The sequence below is a fragment of the Raphanus sativus genome, chromosome 7 (genome assembly GCF_000801105.2).
Source record: "Raphanus sativus cultivar WK10039 chromosome 7, ASM80110v3, whole genome shotgun sequence".
Lineage (NCBI taxonomy): Eukaryota > Viridiplantae > Streptophyta > Magnoliopsida > Brassicales > Brassicaceae > Raphanus > Raphanus sativus.
Genome location: NC_079517.1, coordinates 18,100,848 through 18,125,884, shown reverse-complemented (window position 1 = coordinate 18,125,884; position 25,037 = coordinate 18,100,848). Strand labels below are relative to the sequence as shown.

The 25,037-nt window shown below is 30.4% G+C and overlaps 3 protein-coding genes across 3 annotated transcripts; 2 read left to right on the top strand and 1 right to left on the bottom strand.

Annotated features, from left to right (window-relative positions):
- Nucleotides 1-400: 400 nt before the first annotated feature.
- LOC108815887 (protein TONNEAU 1a) lies at nucleotides 401-2,532 on the top strand. Its single transcript, XM_056990262.1, has 8 exons — nucleotides 401-637; nucleotides 894-1,026; nucleotides 1,156-1,244; nucleotides 1,358-1,480; nucleotides 1,721-1,839; nucleotides 1,941-1,966; nucleotides 2,046-2,193; nucleotides 2,285-2,532. Exons 1-8 carry the CDS (start codon nucleotides 551-553, stop codon nucleotides 2,325-2,327), a joined length of 768 nt encoding a protein of 255 aa, XP_056846242.1. The 5' UTR covers nucleotides 401-550; the 3' UTR covers nucleotides 2,328-2,532.
- Nucleotides 2,533-7,250: 4,718 nt separating this feature from the next.
- On the top strand, nucleotides 7,251-9,215 carry LOC108836334 (phosphoribosylformylglycinamidine cyclo-ligase, chloroplastic). Its single transcript, XM_018609502.2, has 8 exons — nucleotides 7,251-7,630; nucleotides 7,733-7,827; nucleotides 7,903-8,004; nucleotides 8,083-8,142; nucleotides 8,217-8,389; nucleotides 8,461-8,563; nucleotides 8,650-8,808; nucleotides 8,879-9,215. Exons 1-8 carry the CDS (start codon nucleotides 7,333-7,335, stop codon nucleotides 9,050-9,052), a joined length of 1,164 nt encoding a protein of 387 aa, XP_018465004.2. The 5' UTR covers nucleotides 7,251-7,332; the 3' UTR covers nucleotides 9,053-9,215.
- An 8,949-nt stretch (nucleotides 9,216-18,164) lies between these two features.
- On the bottom strand, nucleotides 18,165-23,781 carry LOC108815609 (F-box/kelch-repeat protein At4g39590-like). Its single transcript, XM_056991405.1, has 2 exons — nucleotides 22,994-23,781; nucleotides 18,165-18,312 (listed from the first exon to the last, which is right to left on the bottom strand). Exons 1-2 carry the CDS (start codon nucleotides 23,779-23,781, stop codon nucleotides 18,165-18,167), a joined length of 936 nt encoding a protein of 311 aa, XP_056847385.1.
- Between the last annotated feature and the right edge of the window lie 1,256 nt (nucleotides 23,782-25,037).

Genomic DNA, 25,037 nt, shown 5'->3' with positions numbered 1-25,037 from the left:
GTTAAGTCCATCATTTAATTTGATGCCACATTTATGCTTTTGAATGACATGATAATAACTTACATAAATTGACATGATGTTGGATCTTGAAACAATTCTTCTTCTACTATCACATGAATCTGGATCTTAAAACTTCATGTTAGCAATATCATCACATTTTATTTATAAATTAAATAAAAAAATTAAATCAAAATTAAATTCAAATTTTTGGACTATATTGGAAATAATCAATACTGACTCGGGTAATTGAGGAAAGTGGGAAAATGTAGCAATATTGCGGGGGAGGGGGCAAGTAGTTTCAAATTCAAACTTTTGGACCATATCGAAAATAATCAATATTTCGGGGGTAATTCAGGAAAGTGGGAAAATGCTAGCAAGATGTGCTCTTTTTTTTTGGGCTTCGTCTTCTTCCTCACATTCTCGTTAAAATCGCGCAACACCTTACCCATCTCCGGACGGCGAACGTCTTCAAATCCTCGACGACGGCAAACCCAATTTCTCAAAATCCAAAAGTTTCAAACTTTTGATTTTGATTTGGTGGTGGAGCGATATGGACGATTACACTAGAGAGATGATGGATCTCAAGACCTTAGTCACTCGAACCCTCGAGAAGAAGGGTGTTCTCGCTAAGATCCGGGTAACTATAGAGACGATAGATCTCAATAGAATCTCAAAAGTTTCAACCTTTTTAGCTCAGATAGAAGAAAGAAAAAACCCAATTATGCTGTTCTAGGGTTTCTGGGTTCAGATCCTTGCTTAGGGGTTTGAATGTGACTGATGTTGTTTATATATAATGCATATAGGTCTGTTCGTTTATTAGTTTCTTTTGATGTGAAATGTAAAGTATGTAACTTTATGAGAGGAGCTTATATATAGCTGGGTTGGTATGGCAGGCTGAGCTACGAGCGAGTGTGTTTGAGGCAATTGAAGAAGAGGATCGAGTGATTGAGAACAACGAAGGGCTGCCACCAGCTTTGTTGGGAAGCTGTAATGATCGTGCAAGGCAGCTTCATGCTCTTCCCTCAGGTCTTTGGCTATATCTCTCTCTCTCTCTGTTAGGCTACTTTGTGATGGTTTGATTAGAACAACCTGCCTAGGTGTGCAGTTGAGTAGCCATGTAGGTTCTCACTTTGAAGTGTTTGAATGGTTATGCAGGTAGGTTGCTGTGTGCGTTAGTTTGTGAGTACTTGGAATGGGCGCAACTCGATCACACGCTCAAAGTGTATCAACCCGAATGCAATTTGGTAATCAAGTAATTGCTTCTCTTATTTTATTTTTTTTGTCTAGTTCAGTAGATTGTAGATGAACTTAAAACCTTCCATCTTACTGATCTGCCTGAACAACCTATGATGCACAGCAAAAGGACTCTTGGAAGTCTGAATTAAGCGACTTTAGCAGCAACCATGGTTATGAGCTCAACAGAAATGGAGATAGCGCACCTCTCCTTCTCGATGTTCTTGAAGGATTCTTGAAGTTCGAGGTATCTTCTTTTCTCTTTATTCCCTGTCAATATATATGTTTACAGAAAAGAAGGAACTCAAGAAGTCAAATTAACAATATAGTATTAGAAGTATTAGCTAGAGATTAGAAGTATTAGTTAGAGATTAGAAGTATTGAGAGGTCCATGACTCAGATTTTTACTGTTAAACCTTTTTTATCATTTCTCTTGCTTTGTTCTGCTCAGGTTTAATTTATCAACATTATTATTTTGTGTTTACAGAGCATGACACAGATTAGTAATTCAAGGAGAGACTCTGAAACTGAGTCTTCATCAAGCCTTGACTCTAGGAATCCTCCTCGCAGATCATCTGCATCTGACAACTTGCCTCCTCTAAGAAGGTACACACATCTCCCCAACACCATGTTATCCCAAATGAAAGGATCTTTACATCTTTTCCTGTTGCGTTATCTGAGTCATTTGGTGTTTGATTAATGTTCAGGACGGGTTCTGGATCCCAAGGAGCAGGTGAGTCATCATTTATTTCCCTATTTTCTTGAGAACTAATATGTTATGTTTCTTGACCAAATGATTTTTTTTTTTGCAGATAGAAGAGGTGGGAGTAATTACAGAAAAGATGAAATCAACTGGAGACACGGTAATCAAGATGCGCATGAAGAGGTGATGAGAGCTTCAGCGGCACTTGAGAATCTTCAGCTTGATAGGAAAACTCGGAACATGACATCCTCTTGGAGGTATATACCTTTTTGAGCCTTTTATCATTAGTTTTGAAATGGAAAAAGGGAAAAGCTTGATAGTGTTGATGGTTTTGTTCTTGTGTTGTAGGAATGTGAGGGATGGAGCAAATGAAGATGAAGGGAGGGATTGAGTTAGGAGGTTGCTAACTAAAAAAATGCATCTTCTGAGAATTGAGTGTTGGTTTGTGTACGTGTGATATGTATGTATGCTCTTTATTTGCAAACTGTGTGTTTCGCGGGAACCCCTTCTGTTTCTTTTAAGGTTATTCATGAGATCATATTGAACTGTTTAATGTTTATTTCTGAAATTTTTACACATAGAGACACTTTTCCACATTCCAATGAGTTGATTACTTTCTAGAACATATTTTGAGTTTTCTTTACACTCAGAGACACATCCCGTATGTAAAACACTTTCTTGTGATGTCAACTGATTTTTTGGACAACTATGAGACATATTCCATAGAGTAATGTAATTTTCACTAATCTTGCATCATCATCTAAGTTTTTTTTTTTTTTGACGAACGTCATCATCTAAGTTTGGTGGGTCAAAAGAAAGAGATAAACTTAGAACATGGTGGTGGATCCAACTATGATTAAACCATGTATACATTTTGAATATGGACCTTTTTCATAAGTCATTAACTTTTTTTTATTGTGAACAGTTGATGTTGTAGGCATTAAAACTAGTTTTTTGGGTGTAAACGTTAAATTGAAAAATAATTTGTACACCAGGCATAGTCATGAACAAGTGAACATTGTATTATAGTCTCTCAAAATACGTAACATACATAAAAATTTCTAAATTATTTTTAAAATTATGATTAATTTTATTAAGTTATTATAAGCTTCCAATAATCCCAATTTTTTTTATCATTTCCCTTCTTTATTCTAAACTAGATATGAGCCCGTTGCGTTGCAACGGGTTTTGTTTGATGTTTAATTCAATAAAGAGCATAAAATAATAATCATTTAATTATAATTTTATGATTGATTTGCATATGTTTTGTGAGATTTATTTTATATTTTAAAAAATATTTTCATACATAAATTCAAGTCAAAGCTTGTATTAATAATCATGGTGCATAGATGAGTTTTATTTATTTATTTATCTAAAAGATAGTTTTTATTCATGATTTTTACTAAATAATTTATTATACTTGTTGCATTTTATAATTTATTTTTGTTTAATATTTTTTTTTAAAATTTTTTTGGTTTTTCAAATTTGATAATTAATATAATGACGACAGATGACTGTTATATATTAAAAATTGTGACTTGTGCTAATATATCTCATAATTAAAAGTATATATACTAAGTTAATAACCAAAACAAATTTTGTTAAAAAAGAATTATTAATATTATTTAATAGTAATTTTCCATTTTTAAAATCCTAACCAAAAGATAACTGCAAAAGATTATTTGATAGTAATTTTTTTTATAATATTGTGATATGTGTTTAAATATGTAATGATAAAAATATATGTACCAAGAAAATAAAAAATGAAGCTTGAAACAACTAATTTTAAAAATTATTTAATGTTAAAAACAATTTTAAATTATTTAATAGTTTGTAGAAATTTTACTTTTCCAATTAACAAAAAAAAAAACAGATTTTAAAAATAATTTATTTAGTACTAATTTCCTTTTCTAAAATCTTAATGAAAATCTTATTATAAAAGACTATATTGAGCTTAGTTCTTCAACAGTATAGTTAACATAATTGTGACACATGACAATTATATATTTAAAATGGGATATGCATTAAATTATCTCATAAATATATATTAAGATAACAAAAACAATTTTTGTTAATGATAAATCATAAATTTTATTTAATAGTAGTTTTCCATTTTTAAAATTTTCAAAAAAATATAATTGCAAAATAAGAATATTTTATGATTAAAAATATATATACTTCGAAACTAAAAATTAATTTAAAAAAATATTTCAAATTGTTAAATATTATATTTAAATTGAAAAATTATTTAATAATAATTTATAAGATAAATTTCATTTTAAAATATTTAAGTTAAAATATTTGTAAAATAGTTTATTTAATAATATTTTAATTTTTTAAATTAAAATATTATTTTCTAATTACTATACATATTTTTAGTACACATTTTTATTCTAAATTTTGTTAATTGTTATTTAACACATGTTATATCTAAATATATAATTGCTATGTGTTGTTTTTTTTAAAAAGGAAAATTGTTATTTAACATATGTTATATCTAAATATATATTGCTATGTGCCGTGATCTTGAAAACTTGTTTGGCTTAATTTTTTAAGACTTTCCTAAAAAAGGAAACTTGTTTAAGAACCAAAATTGTTTAAGACTTTTTGGCTTAATTTTTTTAAAAGGAAAATTGTTATTTAACACATGTTATATCTAAATATATAATTGCCATGTGTTGTGATCTTGAAAACTTTGAAGAATAAAACTTTTTATAATAGGTTTATAAGAAAAAAATATTTTTAAAATATTTTAATCTTTAACAAAATATCTTACAAAATTTTATGTATCTTATAATTATTTTAAACCCACGTTAAAAAGATATTATTGAATAATTATTTATATGGAAATATTTATTTCTTTACATTTTTATAATTTTATGTATCTTATAATTATTTTAAACCCACATTTAAAAATATATTATTGAATAATTATTTATATGGAAATATTTATTTCTTTACATTTTTATTATTTAAGGCTTTTTGAAAAAAAGTAAACTAAGTTCTAAAATTCTTTTGGTTTAGTTTTATTTTTAAAAGAAAATTGTTATTTAACATATGTCACAATCCTAAATATATAATTGATATGTGTCGCGATCTTAAAATTAAGATCATGAACATTACATGATTTGGTAAATCCGTAACCACTGACTTCATAACAACTTCTAATAGAGTACTGCCTTGCCGAATTAGAAAAGAAAAATTAACATTAAACACTCTTTGACATTTTAAAAAAGGAAAATTAGCATTTAATACTCCCTCTGTTTTCTTATATAAGTCGTTTTAACATTTTGGTTTTGTGCCAAAATATTTGTCGTTTCCAAATTCCCATGCAACAAATGAAGACTTTTGACTTTATCTACCCTTGGATTGAAAGCAAATAAATTTAACTTGCACATTAAAGTAACGATGAAGAAGGATAAAATGGAAATTGTATTACATGTCTTAAACTGTGTGCAATCCACTAAAACGACTAATAAAAACAAACGGAGGGAGTATTTCTTTACAGTTTTTTTATTTCTTTCATAGTTGTCTTTACTTTTTATTTACTTTAACTTTCTAAATCATTTTTATATATGTAAATATTACTTTTTATTTATTTTAACTTTTTAAATCGTTTTTTATATATGTAAATATATTTTTTGGGTTATGAACTTCTTAATTAGCATTTAAAAGTCTTTTACATTAAAGGAAAATTAGCATTAAGTTAAAGGAAAATTAGCTTTATATAATAAGATTGTTTAAATATTTTTGGTTTAATCTTTTAAAAAGATAAGATTGATTTTATTTACTTATATGTATTTTAACACTTATCACAATCTTAAAAAAATTACTGACACGTGTCGCGATCGTGTTAATTAGTAACTTTGAAGAACCAAGCTTTATATAATAAGATATATATATCTTAAATTTATTAATGATCTTTCAGTTATCTATATATTTTTAATAATTTTTTTTTTTTTAACTCCGAAGAAAGTTGAGATACATATTATCGATAAGAAACCAAAAACCAAAGACAAAGAACTAAAACCCATATATGTCCACAAATCTATTCCTTCCACTTTTCGAGAAGAATTCGATATCAATGGAGCTGACCTAAAGAACAAATGTCTTGAGCAGTTCCAATCCTGAAAGGAGTATCACCAAGCCATATTAGAACCAGCAACATCAGAAACAATCGAGATGTCAAATCTACACCAACTCCAGCAGCTGCTATCCATGTGAAACTTGCATGACCAGAAACCACCACTAAAACTAAGATACAAGGACAAAACACCTTGAAACGCTACTTGGGAAAACGTCAAAGAAGACCACCAGTTCTTACACGCGGACACTCGCAAGGCAGTCAAGTGACCTACGGAACAAAGACTGTCCACCTCCTCGCAAGAGAAAAACTGAAGATCAAGTTAACTGCTTCGTCTAGAAACCATCTCCCAAAACCACAAAGGTCCAAGATAAGGTCTAGTAGATACCTCCACAGCGAACATAAATCACAAAAACGAACCCAAAAAGCTAACTTAAGATGCGACGAAATGACTGAAACAACAAGAACCAAACAAAAGCAGTATTCCCACGACTTCAAACTAATATTAATTCACCACACAAGAACATAAGTTTCGACGATCGAGATGCTAGAAAAACCATCCTTCCTAGAGACACAAAGCCGACGATAGAGATGTTAGAAGAACCATCCCTTTCCGGAGACAGAAAGCCGGCGGTAAAGAGCTTTGAGAGCCTCTTTCCCCAGAGTCTTATCCGCTCCCGGTGGTGGTGAGAACCACCAACCACCAGAACAAGAGAAAGAAGACCGACGGCTACTCTTCTAACTAGGGTTTTTTGTGCTGCTATTTTCTTTTCTTTTCTTAAACCATTTTAATAATTTTTTCTAAATGAAAGAAAAATTATAGTATTTGTTTGCTCTTTCAGATTCAGGTTCAGGTGTTAATCGTGTAAATAGAAAAGTAAAACAAAAATAAAAAGTACCTAATGGGTGTGTTGTTATTAGGGTTTTAAAAGCAAGAGCATCATTATTGCTAAGTCCTTAGCATTGGTCCTTAATATATACATATGTATATGTATATATTATATATGTGTATGTAATTGTTTGTTAAGGACTTTACGGAAATCGAAACCGAAAATTTCTTAATTAAGGAACTTTCGGTTTCGGTTTCCGTAAAGTCCTTAGCAAACAATTACATACGCATATATAATACATACATATACATATATGTATATTAAGGACCAATGTTAAGGTCTTAGCAATAATGATGCTCTAACCGTTTTAATTTAATTTACCTTTGGCTTTCTTCTTCTTACTCTCTCTCTCTCTCTCTCTCGTGCAGACACAAAACTCTCTCCCGGCGTCGCCACAACTCTCTTGTTTTATCTTTTAAGCCATGGAAGCTCGGATTTTGCAGTCTTCTTCTTCTTCTTCTGGCTGCTTCTCTGGTTCCATCAAACGGCACCGTTTCTCCTCCATTTTACAAACTCGCAACCCTCTGGCTCTCTCCGTCAGATTTCCACAAAAGACGACAAGAACAACAAGGGTTTTATCCATGTCCAAGAAAGATGACGACAGGGAGAGTCTCAGTTACAAAGGCTCGGGTGTTGACATCGATGCCGGGACTGAGCTCGTTAGAAGAATCGCTAAAATGGCTCCTGGAATCGGCGGCTTCGGTGGTCTCTTCCCATTAGGTACTACACACACACACACATAAAGCTGCAATCTTTCACCTTTGAGAATGTTTTTTTTTTTAATAAAGTTTTCGTTTTTAAATTCGTTTGGGTCGGGAGCAGGTGATTCTTATCTGGTAGCTGGTACGGATGGTGTAGGGACTAAGCTTAAGCTTGCCTTTGAGACTGGAATCCATCACACCATTGGAATCGACTTGGTAACACATTCAATAATAATAACCCGTCTTGTGTGTTGGAGAAACTCATCGTTTTGTGTTTTCTTTGTTTTGCAGGTTGCTATGAGTGTGAATGATATTGTTACTTCCGGTGCTAAGCCTCTCTTCTTCCTTGATTACTTTGCTACTAGCCGTCTCGATGTTGACCTTGCAGAGAAGGTTTTGTTTCTTGCTTGCTTTCATCTCTTTCATCTTTTGCATACTCATGAAGGAGTGTCTATGCTCTACTGTTTCTAGGTCATTAAAGGGATTGTTGATGGTTGTGGGCAATCAGACTGTGCTCTCTTAGGAGGAGAGGTATGTTTTTGTCTTTTTGCAATGCTTGGTTCCATTATCTTGGTTTGATTGGTCTTTCTTTGGTTGTGTTTTAGACTGCGGAGATGCCTGACTTTTACGCAGAGGGAGAGTATGATCTCAGTGGGTTTGCAGTTGGGATTGTGAAGAAAGACTCTGTTATAAACGGGAAGAACATCGTTGCTGGAGATGTCCTTATTGGCCTCCCATCTAGTGGTGTTCACTCCAATGGTTTCTCTTTAGTAAGAAAGTAAGTTTATTTGGCTCCATTCAGATACTTCGTTACTTGCAACTAAAAACAACACCACAATTGCTTGGCAGGGTTGTGGCTCGAAGCGGTCTTTCGTTGAATGATGAGCTTCCAGGTGGATCAACTACCCTTGGTGAAGCTTTAATGGCACCCACTACCATTTATGTGAAGCAGGTTTGAGTTTTTTTTTCTCTCTTTGTCAACAAAAAGTTGAGACCACATTTGTTACCAACTCTTTCTCTCTCTCTGTATATCCACAGGTACTTGATATAATCAGCAGAGGAGGAGTGAAAGGCATAGCTCATATAACAGGAGGAGGTTTCACAGACAACATCCCTCGTGTCTTCCCTGACGGTTTAGGTGCTGTTATCCACACTGATGCTTGGGAACTTCCACCATTGTTCAAATGGATCCAACAGGTAATGAGATCATTCTCGTAAGGATGTATGTGCTTGAAATGTTTTGATTGTTGGTGTGTTGTTATTGAAGTCTGGGAGAATAGAAGACAGTGAGATGAGAAGGACGTTTAACCTGGGAATAGGGATGGTTCTGGTTGTTAGTCCTGAGGCCGCTTCGAGGATACTTGGAGAAGCCAAGAATGGAGACTATGTTGCTTATCGCATTGGAGAGGTTGTAGATCGTGAAGGTGTAACATATCATTAGATCCATGTTTGTGGTTTTTTGTACCGACCATCATTGTGTTCTGAATAGGACCGCGCGAACTGTGTTTCAAGTTTTGTGTGAGAGAAGAGGTGACCACTCTGTTTCACAAGTTTTAATCCATTTTTGATACAGTTAATGGTTTATATACACCATTCATGATTCATGTCATCTATCTTAGTTAGGGCTGGACATCATTAATTGTTACTCGAGTTTAAACTCGTTACTCGACCTGTATTCGCTTTGAGTATTCAAGTACTTGGTGTTGTTAAGGCAAGTAACAAATCGATAATCCTCCTATATATTAAAAGAGAAGTACATTGGACACGTGGCGCTCACACAGTTCTTCTCACGAAAATTCTCGCGTTTCTATTGGTCGATTTTTTCTAATTATTCTTTTTGATTTATTTTTTTACTCGATCTTCTAATTGGAAAGTCACATTAATGCTTAATTGCAGTAATAATTGCTTGTGCTACAATTTTAATAAATGTCGATCATTAATCATAGCTTGCAGAACAATTTTAATAAATGTCGACTAATCATTAAATGTCTTAATGACATTAAGGGGGATGTATTCAATTTAGCATTTGATGTGATTTGATTTTTAATGGAGTTTTAGATGATTTTAATAAGTTGCAGAGATTTATGTGATTTTTGTTAAACTACTCTAGAATATCACCTAAAACAATGGGATTTGAGTTTTATTTTTTTTAACTAAGAAAGTCCAACCAAACACCCTAAAATCACCTCAAAACTTTAAAATCATACAACTTAAAATATTTTCAATAACAGTGGATTTCAGAGTACTTTACGAAATGTCAAGTTCAATAACAGTGGATTTTAAATGAGTTTTTAAAATTCATGTTTGAATAACAGTGGATTTGTCATTTTAATACAAATCACCTGAAACTCTCAGTTGAATACAACCCCCTAAATGTCTTGCGCAAGTTATGATTATGAATATACCTTACTTATACCTTAAAAATTTAATATATTTCCTTTAACCAATTGCTCTCATTAATCATAACTTGCTAATCGGAATATTACATTAATTGCTCTCATTAATCATAACTTGCGAAAGAATTACAATAAATACGTGTATTAATAAGTTTCCTTTTTACAAATTCAGAATTAAAATATTATGATATTTTGGCTTATCATGCAAGCTAAATCATTGAGAAACGTCAACCAATTTACTATATATAAGATATTCACAGTAGAAGAAACGAAGCCACTGACTTTTTATTCTCAACTTTTTATGTTCATATTGTTTTTGTTGTTTTACATCATTAAGCTTTTATATATACATATTTCATCAGAGCTGACTTTTCTTTTGGTTTATATGCAGATACCCTATTATAACGATTTCACCACGATGCATGTAAATTTTTTTATCTCTCTATATGGAGATGCCCTATTAAATTTTTTCTTTTTCTAAAAACCTATCCTACGACATCTCTTTCTCTCATCTCCTTCTCTTTCTTCTTCTCAATTTCACTTTATACTAAAACAAAACTAAACGGAGTGAGGGAAAGTTGGGAACACATATCTGCACATTTTTGATAGAACATGCAATGATTATTAATTCTTTTCTTGGGCAATTAATATGATCTCTTATGAATCTATTATAAATGTAATTTACTTTATTTATTTGAATAATTCTTGCGAAAGTTTTAATCATATTTATTGATATTTATTGAGAATCTGTTATTCTTGCACAATAGGGTATCACATTAATTCAACTTTTAAATATTTCTAAATTTTCAAAGTCGTTTTTAATCTTGTTGCCTTATTTTAAATAAATCTAACTTGCACAAGAAGACTAATATTTAATTCAAATCAGTTTATGATATTGTATATTTAATAACTTTATTTATTCTTGCGCAATGTGGTATCACATTAATTGGACTTTTAAATCTTTATAAATTTTCAACGTCGTTTTTAATCTTGTTGTCTTATTTTAAATAAATCTAACTTGCGCAAGAAGACTAATATTTAATTCAAATCAGCTTATGATACTGTAGATTTATTTACTTTATTTATTCAATTTAAATGTTTATTATGAAAAAATAATATTTCATGCTTTGCCTCTTAAATAGGTATTACACTTTAGTGTTTGCTTACATTTTAGAGTTACAATAGCATACTAATGAGATGAACTCTTTCTTTTGCAGGTCTTGATGTTACAGTCCTCAGGTGATATTTTCTCTGGTTCTGGATTTTTCAGGAACTCCCTTGTCTAAAAGAAAAATCCAAAAAGATCATGACAGTAGCCTTGAGGATCAACACTCTCTCAACAAGAGACATTCCCACAAGAAAATCAAGGGGGAGTGATCTCGAAGATTTTTAAAAACATTTATTTCCTATTGTTATGGCTTTGTCTTACTTCCGCATTCTTATTATGATAAAAATGGATTTGACTTATCATATCTAGCTTGGGATTTTTTTGATTATTGAAAACTTACTTATGTTGCAATGGTTTTTGTCACTATCCGCGTTATTCATTATTATTTATTTCAAAGAAAAACACATTTAGTCTTTTCTTTTCTTGTTAGTATGATAATTTTTAAAATAATTGCATTGTAATAACGCCCATATTTTAGTAATAATCTGTTAGAAGATATGAAATTATCTAATTTTCGTTCTAATGACATGTTATTATTTAGTCAATGTATTCGTTATTGTTTTTTAGTTATATTTTTTTATTGGATTATTTTTTGTTTTCAGATCTCAATATATAATAAGGTCATTTTTATAATTATTATTATCATCATTTAACAATTATATTATTACTTGTTTATTATTTAGTTGTCACAATTTGCCTTGAATGAAAAATATGTCCATATTTATAACATTAATGATTACCAATTAATGATGATTACAACATCACGTAACATATATTCGTCATATTTAATTCACAAGATTGATTGGTAATAAATAAGAATGATTTATGTTAACGTATTAAATTCAAAATATCTATATAGCAATAAAAAGAATGTAATAAATTGTATGAATATATTATTTGATACTAACTTGTCGTGCAATCATATTTAAACACAGTAATAAATATGATACCAAGTTGCGCAAGTAATCCACATTGAAAATAAGGTAACTTATTAATAAAAAATTAACAATTTGCAAACATAGTAAATTACATTTAAAATCGTGAAATAAATACTTTTGGGATTCAAATTACTGTTAAAATAATGTTTACATTTTTGTATTTTTCAAAAAAAAAGGTTTACGATGAGGGGGAGAGAGAGAGAGGGAGATTTAGTGTTTTGGGTATACCCAAGGATTTACAGTTTAGTGTTTAGGATTTATCCAAGGGTTTAGGGTATATCCAAGAATTTAGGGTTTAGTGTTTTTGGTTTTTTATCCAAGGGTTTAAGCTTTGTCCAAGGGTTTAGGGTATATTGTTTATTGATAATGATTTACTTTTTTGTGACGATTTTAAAATTGTTAAAAAAAATCTTCTTTTCGCAGCTACTAATATTTTTTATTTATTTTAAAAACTTAACACAAATTATTATTATTTTATTTATTATCTTTAAAAGAAGATGTACATTAATTCGCAAATTATGATTAGTTGGTAATTCACCCAAGAATTACAACATTCATCTGTTTGACATGTTATTACAACATTTATCTGTTTGATTTCTAGGAAAGGTGATCTTAGAATATTAAGATACCTTTTATATTATCATAAATTGATCTGCAGTAAATATGATATCAACTTGCCAAAGCAATCCATATTTAATATAAGGTAAGTTTTTAAAAGTTTAAAACCAAATTAACTAAAGGTAAATTATTTAAACAAAGCAATAAATATGATACCAAGTTGCGTAAATAATACACAATGAAAATAAGATAAGTTATTAATAAAAAAATTAACAAATTACAAATAGGAAAGTAACACAAATTTGAGAGAGAGAGAGAGAGAGAGAGAGAGAGAGAGAGAGAGAGAGAGAGAGAGAGAGAGAGAGAGAGAGAGAGAGAGAGAGAGAGAGAGAGAGAGAGAGAGAGAGAGAGAGAGAGAGAGAGAGAGAGAGAGAGAGAGAAGAGAGAGAGAGAGAGAGAGAGAGAGAGAGGAGAGAGAGAGAGAGAGAGAGAGAGATTTAGTGTTTTGGGTATACCCAAGAGTTTACAGTTTAGTGTTTAGGGGTATAATGTTTAGTGTTTATGATTTACTCTTTTGTGACGGTTTTAAAATTGTTAAAAAAATTCATCTTTTGGCAGCTAATAATATTTTCATTTATTTTAAAAACTTAACACAAATTATTATTATTTTATTTATTATCTTTAAAAAATGTTGTATATTATTTGGCAAACTATGATTAGTTGGTAATTCACCCAAAAACAATTCATGATAAAATATTAATCTAGGAAACATTCCTATATAAATCAAAATTGTGGTAGTTAAAAAAATAATCGGTGAATTAAAAGAATGTTTACATTTTTATATTTTTCAAAAAAAAGTTTACGATGAGAGGGAGAGAGAGAGAGAGATTTAGTGTTTAACCCGCGGGACTCCGTAATATTTAATCTGCGGGGCCCGCGAATTACCTGCAAATTTGGGCGGGGCGGGTGCAGGTATTTTGAATCTTTCATTGCGGGTCATGCGGATCGAAATTATGAGTCAAAAAACTAGGTGACCCGCGGGTTGGCGGGACGGACGGGGTGGGTCGATCCGCAGACCCAGCTCTACCCGTATAATTTGAATCTGTACAATGTCCGCACAGGGTGCGGGCCGGCCACCTAGTTTTCATTACTTGCAAAACCAAGTCAAGTATCATTATTATTTTTAGTACTTGACTCGTTCGTCCCGTTACTTGCTCCATTACTTGCTATTTGTTATATAATCTATTAATTATTTCTTCGTATTTTGTCTTTTCTTTTATTTGCATTTAGGACTGAACAGAAATACTCATTACTCTTCTTATACTTGTTACTTATTTCTTATCCATCTTGAGTTTAAAATATTCATCACCATCTAATCAAATATTACATAATAATAAGTAGTAAAAAATTTAGTTATATGACTTGTTATTATTTGTTAGAGAAGATATTTCGTTTAAGATAATTCATATGTTATTTTAAATAGAATTGGCAAAATATACTATCATACCTATTAGATATCTATTTCTAAAAAAGTATTATTTAGTAAATAGTTTTTAAATATTACGAAATATTCATAAATAGTTCATAAGTACTTGCAAATAGTTTACAAGTCGTAAATAGTAAGTAATAGATCAAGGCAAGTAACTTGTAAGTAATTCATTTTTGATCAAGTACTCGAAATAGTAAGTACTCGTTTCTAACAAGTCAAATACAAGTCGAAAATTTTATTATTCGTACAAGGCAAGTCAAGTCACAAGTATATGCAAAATTGCAAGTATTCGCCTTACGCCCAGCCCTAATCTTATGCAAAATTGCAAGTATTCGCCTTACGCCCAGCCCTAATCTTAGTAAACTAACAAAATCTCAAATAAGAATATAAGTCAAATTTTATGTCCCAAACTTAATTTTAAAAAAAATTGTAGGACAAGTTTACCTACGAAAATTTGAAGATTTAGTGGAATAAGAATTTCAAAGGCTTAATATATCTCTTATGAAGTTTCAACATAAAAAAAAATACATCTCTTATGAAATGTCTTGGTCCTCTTGGAGCTTAACGTGTTTTGGTTCAGAGTTGGTGGTCTCTTTTCCTTCTACTATAGCTTCTTTACAAATAGTTTCTAAAAATTATATAGATGACTAATAAATCATGTGGGCTATACAAAACATTGTAGTTATTATAATGTCTCTACTAGATTTTGATCCGCGCTTTCAAAGCGCGGATTTATTTTCCTTTATTTTTTTGAAAAAATTGACAAATATTTAGTAAATGTCATATTTTTATATATTTGTTTTTTTATAAAAGACTTAAGCTTTTTTATTTTTCTTTATCGTTTTTCATTTTAAAAGAGTATAGGCCAGAGCACAATATCGGACCCGAAGAACCAACCCGAAACCGACCCAAAAATCAGGATCCCGAACCCGATCAGACCCGGGGTAAATATCCGAATGAGTTCTAAATTGCTATATCCGAAGAACCGGTCCTGAATCCGACCCGAACCGAGAACCAAATGAGTATCCGAAGATATCCGAAATATATCTAAAAATATATGTTATAATTATATTTATAATTATTTTAATTTTTAAATTAATATTATAAGTTAACTATAGTAGTTATTTTCGGTACTTTTGAGTATTTTTAGATAAAATATGATAGTTTGGATAAAAGTTTACCCAAAAAAACTGTATAAAATGTATATTTTTGGTTACTTTTGAATAATTTGGATACAAAAATTTGAACCGAATCAGATACTTTGGTTACTTTGAGTACAAATAACCGAACCCGTTAGATACTTTGGTTATTTGGTTATTTTGCAGGTTCTTATGCATGAGAACCGAACCCCCCCCCCCCCCCGGACCCGGAAAGACCCGACTCGAACCCGATCCGAAATTTTATAATACCCGAATGGGGTTTAATTTCAAAACCCGAAAAACTCGATATCCGAAAGAACCGATCCGTACCCGAATGGATATCCGAACGTCCAGGTCTAATGAGTATTTATGTTTAGAAAATTAAACTTTATTTTTAATGAATTAAGTTGGTATAACTCTGATATATTAATTTTATTATGTGGTTAATTTTTTAATTAAAAAATTATATACTTTTAATAAAGATTTATACTTTTCAATGAAAAAATTCAAATTTTTTTATGAATGCTTAAATTATATTGAAAAGAAAAAACATAATAATTAAGTTATTAATTTTTGTTTACTACACAAAATATTAAGAATGGTTGAAAATAAATTATTTGAATATGGAGAAAAAAATAAGAATTAGATCTCATTTCTTAATCGGCCCAAATGGCCCAAGAGAGATGATGTGGGCAGTGGGCTGGATTCAAAAAATGATCCAATAAAAATTTGTTATTAATATTACTTGATTGCCCTTAATGAAATAAGCAATGTTAGTTAAAGAAATGGTAGGTTTAGGTAAAAATCACAATAGGATCATGCTTTAATAGTGTAGATATAAAACTATAATGATTCTTTTTTTTTAAACATAATAGTTCCTTTTATAATATAATTAGGGGAAGCCCGCGCTTCGCGCGGGATTTGATACTTTGAAAAAAAAAAATTGGATGCTTGTTTGTAATGATATTGGCCAGTGATGTTTGTTTATGTTTTAAATGCCCTTATAAGTTTTGTGTCTTATAAGTTTTGTGTTCAAAAAAAAAAATTGGGTCTTATTTATTTGTTTACAATTGCTTGGTGTCGAAAAAAGGTTGCCTACTAACTTTATTATAAGGTTTGTCTTATAATTATTTGACAAATAAAAAATAACCTTCAAGATCTGCTTTTGATTCCATTGTCTTAGTTGTTGTAGGTGAGTCGTGAGGTGTTGATTAAAACAAAACCGTTGTGAGGTCAGAGTTCTAGCAAATAACTATCCTGAGTAATGGTCACTGACCTGGGTTGTAGAGAGGTTAGTATGCAGTTCTTGAGAGGGTGGGTTTTATATTTGGATGATATATTGCACTGCAGCTTTGTAGTGGTGTTTTGCTAAATTTGTGGTTGTTTTCTTCTTGCCAGTATGCGTTATTTGGTAAGTGAAACGTAATTTTTATTTGTAATGTGGCATTGTTCGTTTATATGACCCGGTGGGTTTTTTGTGTTGGTCTCAAACATTATCCTTACATTTAAACCCGTAGAGAGTAGTCAGATCTTCTTCTGCTAACAGCACACTGCGCCAAGACAAACAACAACTAAGCAAGATGCTTGAGTTTATCATGTTAACCCCTCAGCAAGATGCAAACTAATTGTTTTTTCTATTTAAAATAAATCCAAGACCTATCAAGTGAACACTGTGGAACTCCATCAAGTTTGGCCAGCTTATTGCAAAAACTCATCTGTTGTCGTGCATGCTACACATTGAACTCTTTCAAATCCTCAGCGTCAAGAGTTCACTCAAACACACAAAAATTAACCTGTCAATTTTTTAATGTTTCTTTTCTGAACCACCAAATTTTGGTTACGGATTAATTTTCCCTTTTCGTTAATCGCCTCCGTGTCAACCAAGTAGTCAGTCTCTTGAACCGCTGATGAATTATTTCAAAGTGAAGTAAGAGCTATCATACTAATCTCAACTCCATCTCCTAACATAGTCACATAATGCTCCTCTATCTAAACACATATAAACAGCAGAAATTTATCTTTTTGGCATTAAACACACAAATAAACAACATAAAATTATAGTTTTGGCATCAAAACACATATATCTATACAAACACGAAATCTCTCTCAAACAGAGCTACAAATCAATGTAGCGCTCGTGGTTAATGCCAAACAATCGAAGATCTAAACTTTCTATGTTAAAATAGACAAAATAATGAGGTGTATTGAACCAAGTTTTTTAGAAGATTGTAAGATTTGATTAAAATCCCATGTTATTCAAGTAGTAATTTAAATTTTTATTTTCAAATTCCCTGTTATTGAATATGGAGTTTGTGCAGAGTTATTAAACATCACTTGAAATATCCTGTTATTCAATTAAGAATTTATAAAAACTATATCAAATCTAGTGTTATTCAAAGTTAACCAGTATTTAGAAATAGATTCTGTAAAAAGGATTTGAGAATAGTTTAAATCATTCTTTAGTTAATAACATCTCTATAGATGTTATTTATTTGAGAAAACTGAAAGAAGAAAAAATATTGCTAAAAACTTTGAGAAACATGAACCTGTGGTTTTATCAATTGCAACAGGAATATTAATTCAATTAAGTCATGGTGGAGACATGACGAAGAGAGTGAGGGCGAGTTAATGGATCTCAGTATTTATCACTTATTGGAAGCTATCACCACCGCTTTGCTACAAAATTGTTGATCTGCCACACAATGAATCACTTTGACCTGTTTTTTTTCTCAACTCAGAAGCACATAGACAAAAAGAGAAATCAAGTATCAACTTGAGCTTTATGATTTGAGACGACAGGGAATAGAGATAATATAAGATCAGCAAGTGCAGAGCTTTATTAACTTCAGTCGCTAAAAAGAGAAATCAAGCATCAACTTGAGCCCTCTTCTCGACGGGAGTGTAAGGATAATAATCTCTGCCGTTGTCTATGTGGTCTGATCTCCATAGTAAATCAAAGCAGAGGTAACAGCTAGAGTTGCACCAGCAGCTGTCGTTGGTGGGATGCTCCTTGCTGTTAAATAAGGAAAAACAAATTTCACCAAAATAAACCAGGTAGCACTGAATATTAACATAAAAAGAATGCACGACTCTGTAGAATCTAATCACTCAAAGCTATGTACTTTCAATCTTTAGATACATGATATCTCAGTGAAAAAAAATAAAAAAATAGGTACATGATATATATCTTGAGGGTTCACTGAACATACTCCAATATCAACAAAATCTTGGAACTTCTGATATATCATAGAGATTTGCTACAACGTACAGTTACCGAATAAACATTAACTTGAGGGTAAGGAAACAGTGAATTACTTAGTGCTGCTAATTCGAGCAAAATCAATCATGGAGATATTCGTCTATGCAACACAGTGAAAAAAACGTACACGGTAAAGGTGAATATGAAAGAGCATGTAACTCTATATCCAAGCACAGAAGCTCCAGCAACAAACCCACCAATAGCCCCATTGAAAAAGTCTCTTGGCTCTATAATTCTGAACCACCTGTTCAACACCAATGTAAACTCCTCCGATGTTCAACACCAATGTAAACTTCTTCAGCGTTCTGATTTAAATCAAGAAATATTCAGAACATCAAGGATACAAACACTAAATTTCGTAGACGAACTAAAACTCCACAATCCGTAATCCAATATCAAAATTCAACTTCAAAGCCGATTTAAATCATAAGAAGAAGAAGAGAGAGTGACCATGATTAGCGAGATCTCGAGAGGAGGAAAGAGAGGTACGGAATCCTAGATCTCCGCGACTCCATTGTTAGAGCTGATTCCAACCGATGAGGACTCCGTTCATCGCAGCTTCTTGTGTCGCAGTTCGAGAAGCCATTAAAGAAGAAGGATTGATTAGTTTGCCATTCACATAATAAAATAACTTTGGGTTGATGGTATTAAGAGATTTGTTAAAGCGATGAATTAATAACCTCTAACGTTTCGGATGATTAGAAAGGAAAGCGTAAAGACGCACCTTACAAAGATTCTTCAAGACCATTAAACTCACGCATGCAGTGAACATGCTCCTGAAACTCTATTTGGTGAAGATGCTTAGGAATCGAAAAGTAAGATGAACCCTAGATTTCGTTGTCGACTGTGGCGAAGACGAATCAACGCTTTCAGAATTCAGGTTTTGCGTCGATCTCTAATGGCGGAGATGAAGAGGGACTCAACCCTAAGATCAAAACGGTGTGCGCAAAATATGGGCCCAAAATAATACGAAGCCCACTTGTGTGAGTTAAATGAAACGATGAGTTTGGTTAGAGAGGATAGGTGTCACGTTTCAGGAGCTCTATTTGATGACGTGGCCTTTCAAGAAGAGAGACCCCTTTTCTTTATAATAATAGATTCATTGTAATGATTTCTATAAATTGTTTTATATTAAATTAATTATAAAGATTATAAATAAATAGTTCATGATAAAATAAATTTAAGATGCAATGTACTTTCTGTATAAATTTCTATAATTAATTACCATAAATTAATATCATGATATTTTTAGATTATTTGGTAGTTGATATTAGTTGAAACTAAAATTATTTTTATTTATTTAAAATATAATTAAGATAAACAGTATAACAATATTATATTTTAATATTAAGTTGATAATATAAAATAAAAATAATATAAATATTTTGTTTCATATTTCGTAACCTAACAAATAGAATGAATATATTATAAGAATGTTTTCATATTCTTACTATCTACAATTGAAGTGTTGAATAAAATTAAAAAGTTGAATATTAGAATGGATGTGTTGGAAAATGAAATTTGATGATATGAATTATTTGGTGTTGAAAAGATCTACATGTTGAATAAATGGATAGTGGGACCACCGATGATATATGTCAATTTCTAAAGATATCTTTTTCTATTTTCATATCCTCTTAATCATTTAAAACCAATTATCTCATTGTAAATAATTTATTTTTATTTCTTATACAAAAAATTACCATTTTAAATATTATTTATAGATAGAAACTAAGTCAATTTAATTTAGATATAAAAAAATAATATTATTAATTAGTGAAACATAGTGTTGAATTTTGTTAAACAAAAAACTATTGTAATGTGTAAAAGTTGAATGTGAAAAAAAGAGAAGATGATGTGAAATATTAAAAGATGAGATGAATTTATGTTGAATCTGAAACCACTGTGGATCACTTAGCAGTGGCGGATCCAGAAAATATACAAAGTGAAAAAATATAAATTATTAATAAATAAATATTGTGTGTTTGATAATATAGAAAAAATAATGAATATAACACATACCAAAGAGAAAAAAGATCATAAAAATACTTGAATTTTGGTTGGATGAAATTTGTATTTAAGTTATTTTTTACATTTTAGTGGAAACAACTGTCATTTTCTATATACCTCGATCATCAGTTGCCCCTTAAAAAAAAACATATCTTGCAGCAGTAATACTGATAGCTCATCTTAACTCCTGAAAGAAAGAAAAACATATTGTTTATTTTTTAATTAATATATGAAATATTTACTAAGTTTAGACCACTTAGAAAAAGACAAATATGATATAAGTCTCTTAACATATCAGAATATAAGCTGACAAAAAAAAACATATCAGAATATATTCTTTTACGAGAACATCTTTCTTTTCTCTTTCATTGTTCTATTTCCTCTTTTTTTTCTTTATTAATTATTTTTAGTAGAAAGTTTTTTATGGGAGACACTTGTTAATGATTTATAAACTAATATGTACAATTCTAAATGAGAATTGATCGTTAATCATTTATAAATTAATATACATTGATCGTTTGAACAACATATTTATTATATAGTAATATTTCATAATTTTATCATTCATATTAAAAAAATCATAAATTTTATTACATAATAATATAAAAGGATGTTATAATATACAAAATATTTAAATAATGCAACTGACAATAAATTAGATAAAACAACATGAAATATATGAAACATAAAATGTGTATATTATTGAAGCAACAATTCTCATTTATAAACTACAACAATCACAACCATCAAAACTTAATACTAAAACATTTTCATCTTATATTAAATGTTCATTTGCAAAGTTGTCAAACTATTTATTTTCAAACCACATGTTTTCATTACAACATCTTCTGTAAGTAAATTTACTTACAAAATTATAAATTATAACATATCTCTTCTATCTTTAAATGGATTACACCCACAAAAACAAGAGTATTATACATTTATTATATTGTTGTATTTAATTACTAATATTAAGATGATTTCATAAATATTATTTTATTATAATATAAAAACTAGCATATATAAAGAATGTTTAAATAATGAGATGTAAGAAATAACATGAAATGCATCAAAGATATGAGGTGTACATTATTGAATTTGAAACACATGATTCTCATTTATCCACTACTACAAACAGCTAATCTTAACACATATCACAACCCCCTAAATTTAATATAACAACCATTTTCATCTCATAGTAAATGTTATATTGAAAGGTTTTCAATTCGTTCCTTTACAAACAAAATATTTTTACCATTACCTACTCAATAATTAATTACATTATAAAATTATAACTTACATCTCTGATTTCTATCTAAATATTCCACCAACAAAAAAATCAAGAAATCATAAACATTTGTTACATGGTTGTAATTTTTAATTTCATCACTGATATTAATAAGTTTCATATATATTGTTAGATGATAATATAACAATATAACATAATACAAAATATGTTTATATAATGTAATTGTTTAGATAAATAAATAATATAAACTAATAAATAAAATCAAATATATTAGACATCTTTTATATACAAAAGTACAAATCACTTGACAAATTAGATTTTGACAAATGGAAAATGTTGTTTTTAAATGATTAAAAAAATATTATCATCCCTAAATTCTAGCAACTTCATCCTAACTTTTCTCAGATACAACATTCAGGTTCAATGTTGAACTATCATGATTTCAAACCGTTTATTTTTCTTATATAAAATTTGATCTATTAATTTAAGTTCTGCTTTCTTTCTCCTTTTCTCTATCATCTTTATTATCAATTTTAACCTCTGAGTTTCTTCATATATATTTTTGCAGCAATTCAAAACTTTTTATTTATTTATCGCATGGATTGATACTTCAAAATCCATTATTAACAAAATTTTAGATATATACGTGGAATTATGAGAAGAGGCTGATACCGGTTCTTTGCTTTTGAAGAGATTTAATTTTAGATAATTGCAATATAGCTAACTTAGAAGTTTTTTCTGTCTATTGATTTACAGATTAACGACTTGGAAAGATGTGATGGAGCATAAGCAAAATTATGCTCATGGAAAGCCCATACACTACAAGAAAACGAAGTGGTACACGAGGACCGTATTAGACGGATGTTTCTCGGAAACACTCAATTTTCGGAAATTTCTCGGTAAGTTCCGATCATAATCGTTGTCGGAAATATTTAATGGAAAAATATCGGAACATAGCGATGAGTTTATGAGAAATGAACTCCGATTAACTTCCGAGAACCGAATGTATTTGAATTAAAAATTAGTTAAACTAAAATTAATTAAAACAAAATTAATATTAAAATCATCAAATATTTCATTTCATAATAATTAGGCATAAAAAATTTATAATAAAAAGAATTAAAACAGAAAAACAAAAAACAAAAAGTAATTGATCTAAGATCATCGGTGTGGAACGATGTAGTTGTGTTCCATCTAGCTTCCACGGGATCGTAAACCATATTCTCATCACCAAGGAGGTACAACTTTCCTTTAATTCCAAAGCTTTCGACTTCAGCTCGTGGGCGTGTCTCGGTGCCAGGGTTCGCCACATTTCCCCAAGTTCGGGTCTTTGGGTCAAAGACTTCAACCCAGTTCACAGAACTGGAGTCTTCACAGCCTCCTGCAACATATATCTTCCCATCAAGTAAGCTCGCCGAAGGTGAGCTCCTCTTCAGTTGCATCCTTGGAGCCTTGTGCCACGTGTTGAACCGACAATCAAGGACCGAGACTCTAGAAGAAGAGGGCATGTACCCGCCGATCTTGTAGATGTTAGATCCAACGGCTACGATGCTCATAGATTCCGCAGGACGCAAATGGGGAGATGGAATTGGAATGAAAAGATGTCCACTTGACTGGTCGTTTATGGTTCCCTTTGGTTTACGGCAGAGAGCGAACCAATATTTGTTGGGATCATGAGGGTTACGTCGATGATAGCGTAAGCACAGATAGAGGCAACTCTCAGTACGGTGTAAGAGAGAACGTGTCTCGTAATGATCCGGTGATGCAACGACTGATCGAAACCTTTTGGAGACGAGGGAGAGAGTTGGGTAGTACAATCTAGAGACGCGCGCTAAGCAATTCAATAGCAAATCGTAAGGAAGGGACAAGATCGAGGTCTCCGGAGACTGCTTCCTCATCTTCTTTCTCATGCGCGGTGGTTTGTCGCCGTTCATGGCGGTGGAAGATCTGGTTGTGGATGACATTTTTAGGATGAAATGTGGTAGAACAAATTGTTCAGGAGAAGACATTTACAGAGTGCGTATAACTTACGCGCTTATATTAGGCGAGACAGAAACTTAAAACCAACCTCTCTTGGACTTCATTATATACACTAGCTGATTATCCACTCAGATGCGCATATGAAATGTATAGTCTAATAATTGTTCAATATATCGTTCAACCATAATTATAACATGTCATAAATTTTATATATATTAATAGGGAATTTTATATATATTAATTTGAAAAAAATATTAAATATGATTTTTGTACTCATATAGTTTTATGATCATTTGTATTTTATTATAACAAAAATGTTAAAACTATATATCACAAATTTTTAATGTAAGAATTTTAACAATTTTTCGTAATTTATAATCTTTTTTTAAATTCAAAATAAAACATATACAAAAAAAATTATTATATGGCTAACACGATTGTTTAATTTATTCCAATAATATAACATTAAAGTTAATGAAAGATATGTAAATTATTATCAAATCTTTATATTAAAATTATTAATTGTCAAATATATATTTTATTCATTCTTGGTAATTCCGTAGCTTTTATTTAAAGAATTAAGAAAAATATTAAATATTGATTCTTACTTAATTGTATGGTTAGTTTAATGTGAAATATATAAAAATGTTTAATGGACCAACATTTTTTCTATAGATCTTAAGAAACATTCTACTGATGACATGTGTTGCTAAAATATTGTAATGTTTTTATTTTAATATATAGAGTATACTTAACTGATAAAAGGCTAAAAGCAATATCAGTGATTTTAGCTTTGTAAATTAGAAGCCTATACATTTTTTTCTTTTTATTCGTACAGGTTAGAAATCCATTCAAGCTTTTTTACTGACTTGTCTAAGCCTGGATGTTAGGTTATCCGTTGGCGTTCGGACCAGATTTTTTAAATTTTGGTTCTCTTTTATAACACTTTTTACGTTTCTTTCTAGTAAATTTACAAGTACAAGTCGGGTTCATATATAACACATCAGGTTCTGGTCAGTTTTGTATCACATCATAGAACCTTGTAAAATAATTCGGTTTATATCGGATTGGTTCGGATATACCCGAAATAAAATTTAAAATTTAAAAACAAAACATAAAAAAATAAGAAATATATATTTCTATATAAATAAGTATTTTATTTTAGATACTTATTGTTAGATACCATATCAAGATAAAATATAAAATTGAATAGTTAAAGTATATATTTATGTTTCATGTA

Bases quoted from the DNA above. Each gene is read 5' to 3' on its own strand.
- LOC108815887 (XM_056990262.1), top strand. From the start codon at position 551: ATGGACGATTACACTAGAGAGATGATGGATCTCAAGACCTTAGTCACT. The intron at 1,840-1,940 runs GTACACACATCT...ATTAATGTTCAG, and splicing joins AACTTGCCTCCTCTAAGAAG to GACGGGTTCTGGATCCCAAG. The intron at 2,194-2,284 runs GTATATACCTTT...CTTGTGTTGTAG, and splicing joins AACATGACATCCTCTTGGAG to GAATGTGAGGGATGGAGCAA.
- LOC108815609 (XM_056991405.1), bottom strand. From the start codon at position 23,781: ATGTCATCCACAACCAGATCTTCCACCGCCATGAACGGCGACAAACCA. The intron at 18,313-22,993 runs GTTCCACACCGA...CTTATTTAACAG, and splicing joins AGATGGAACACAACTACATC to CAAGGAGCATCCCACCAACG.
- LOC108836334 (XM_018609502.2), top strand. From the start codon at position 7,333: ATGGAAGCTCGGATTTTGCAGTCTTCTTCTTCTTCTTCTGGCTGCTTC. The intron at 7,828-7,902 runs GTAACACATTCA...TTTGTTTTGCAG, and splicing joins ACACCATTGGAATCGACTTG to GTTGCTATGAGTGTGAATGA. The intron at 8,005-8,082 runs GTTTTGTTTCTT...TACTGTTTCTAG, and splicing joins ATGTTGACCTTGCAGAGAAG to GTCATTAAAGGGATTGTTGA.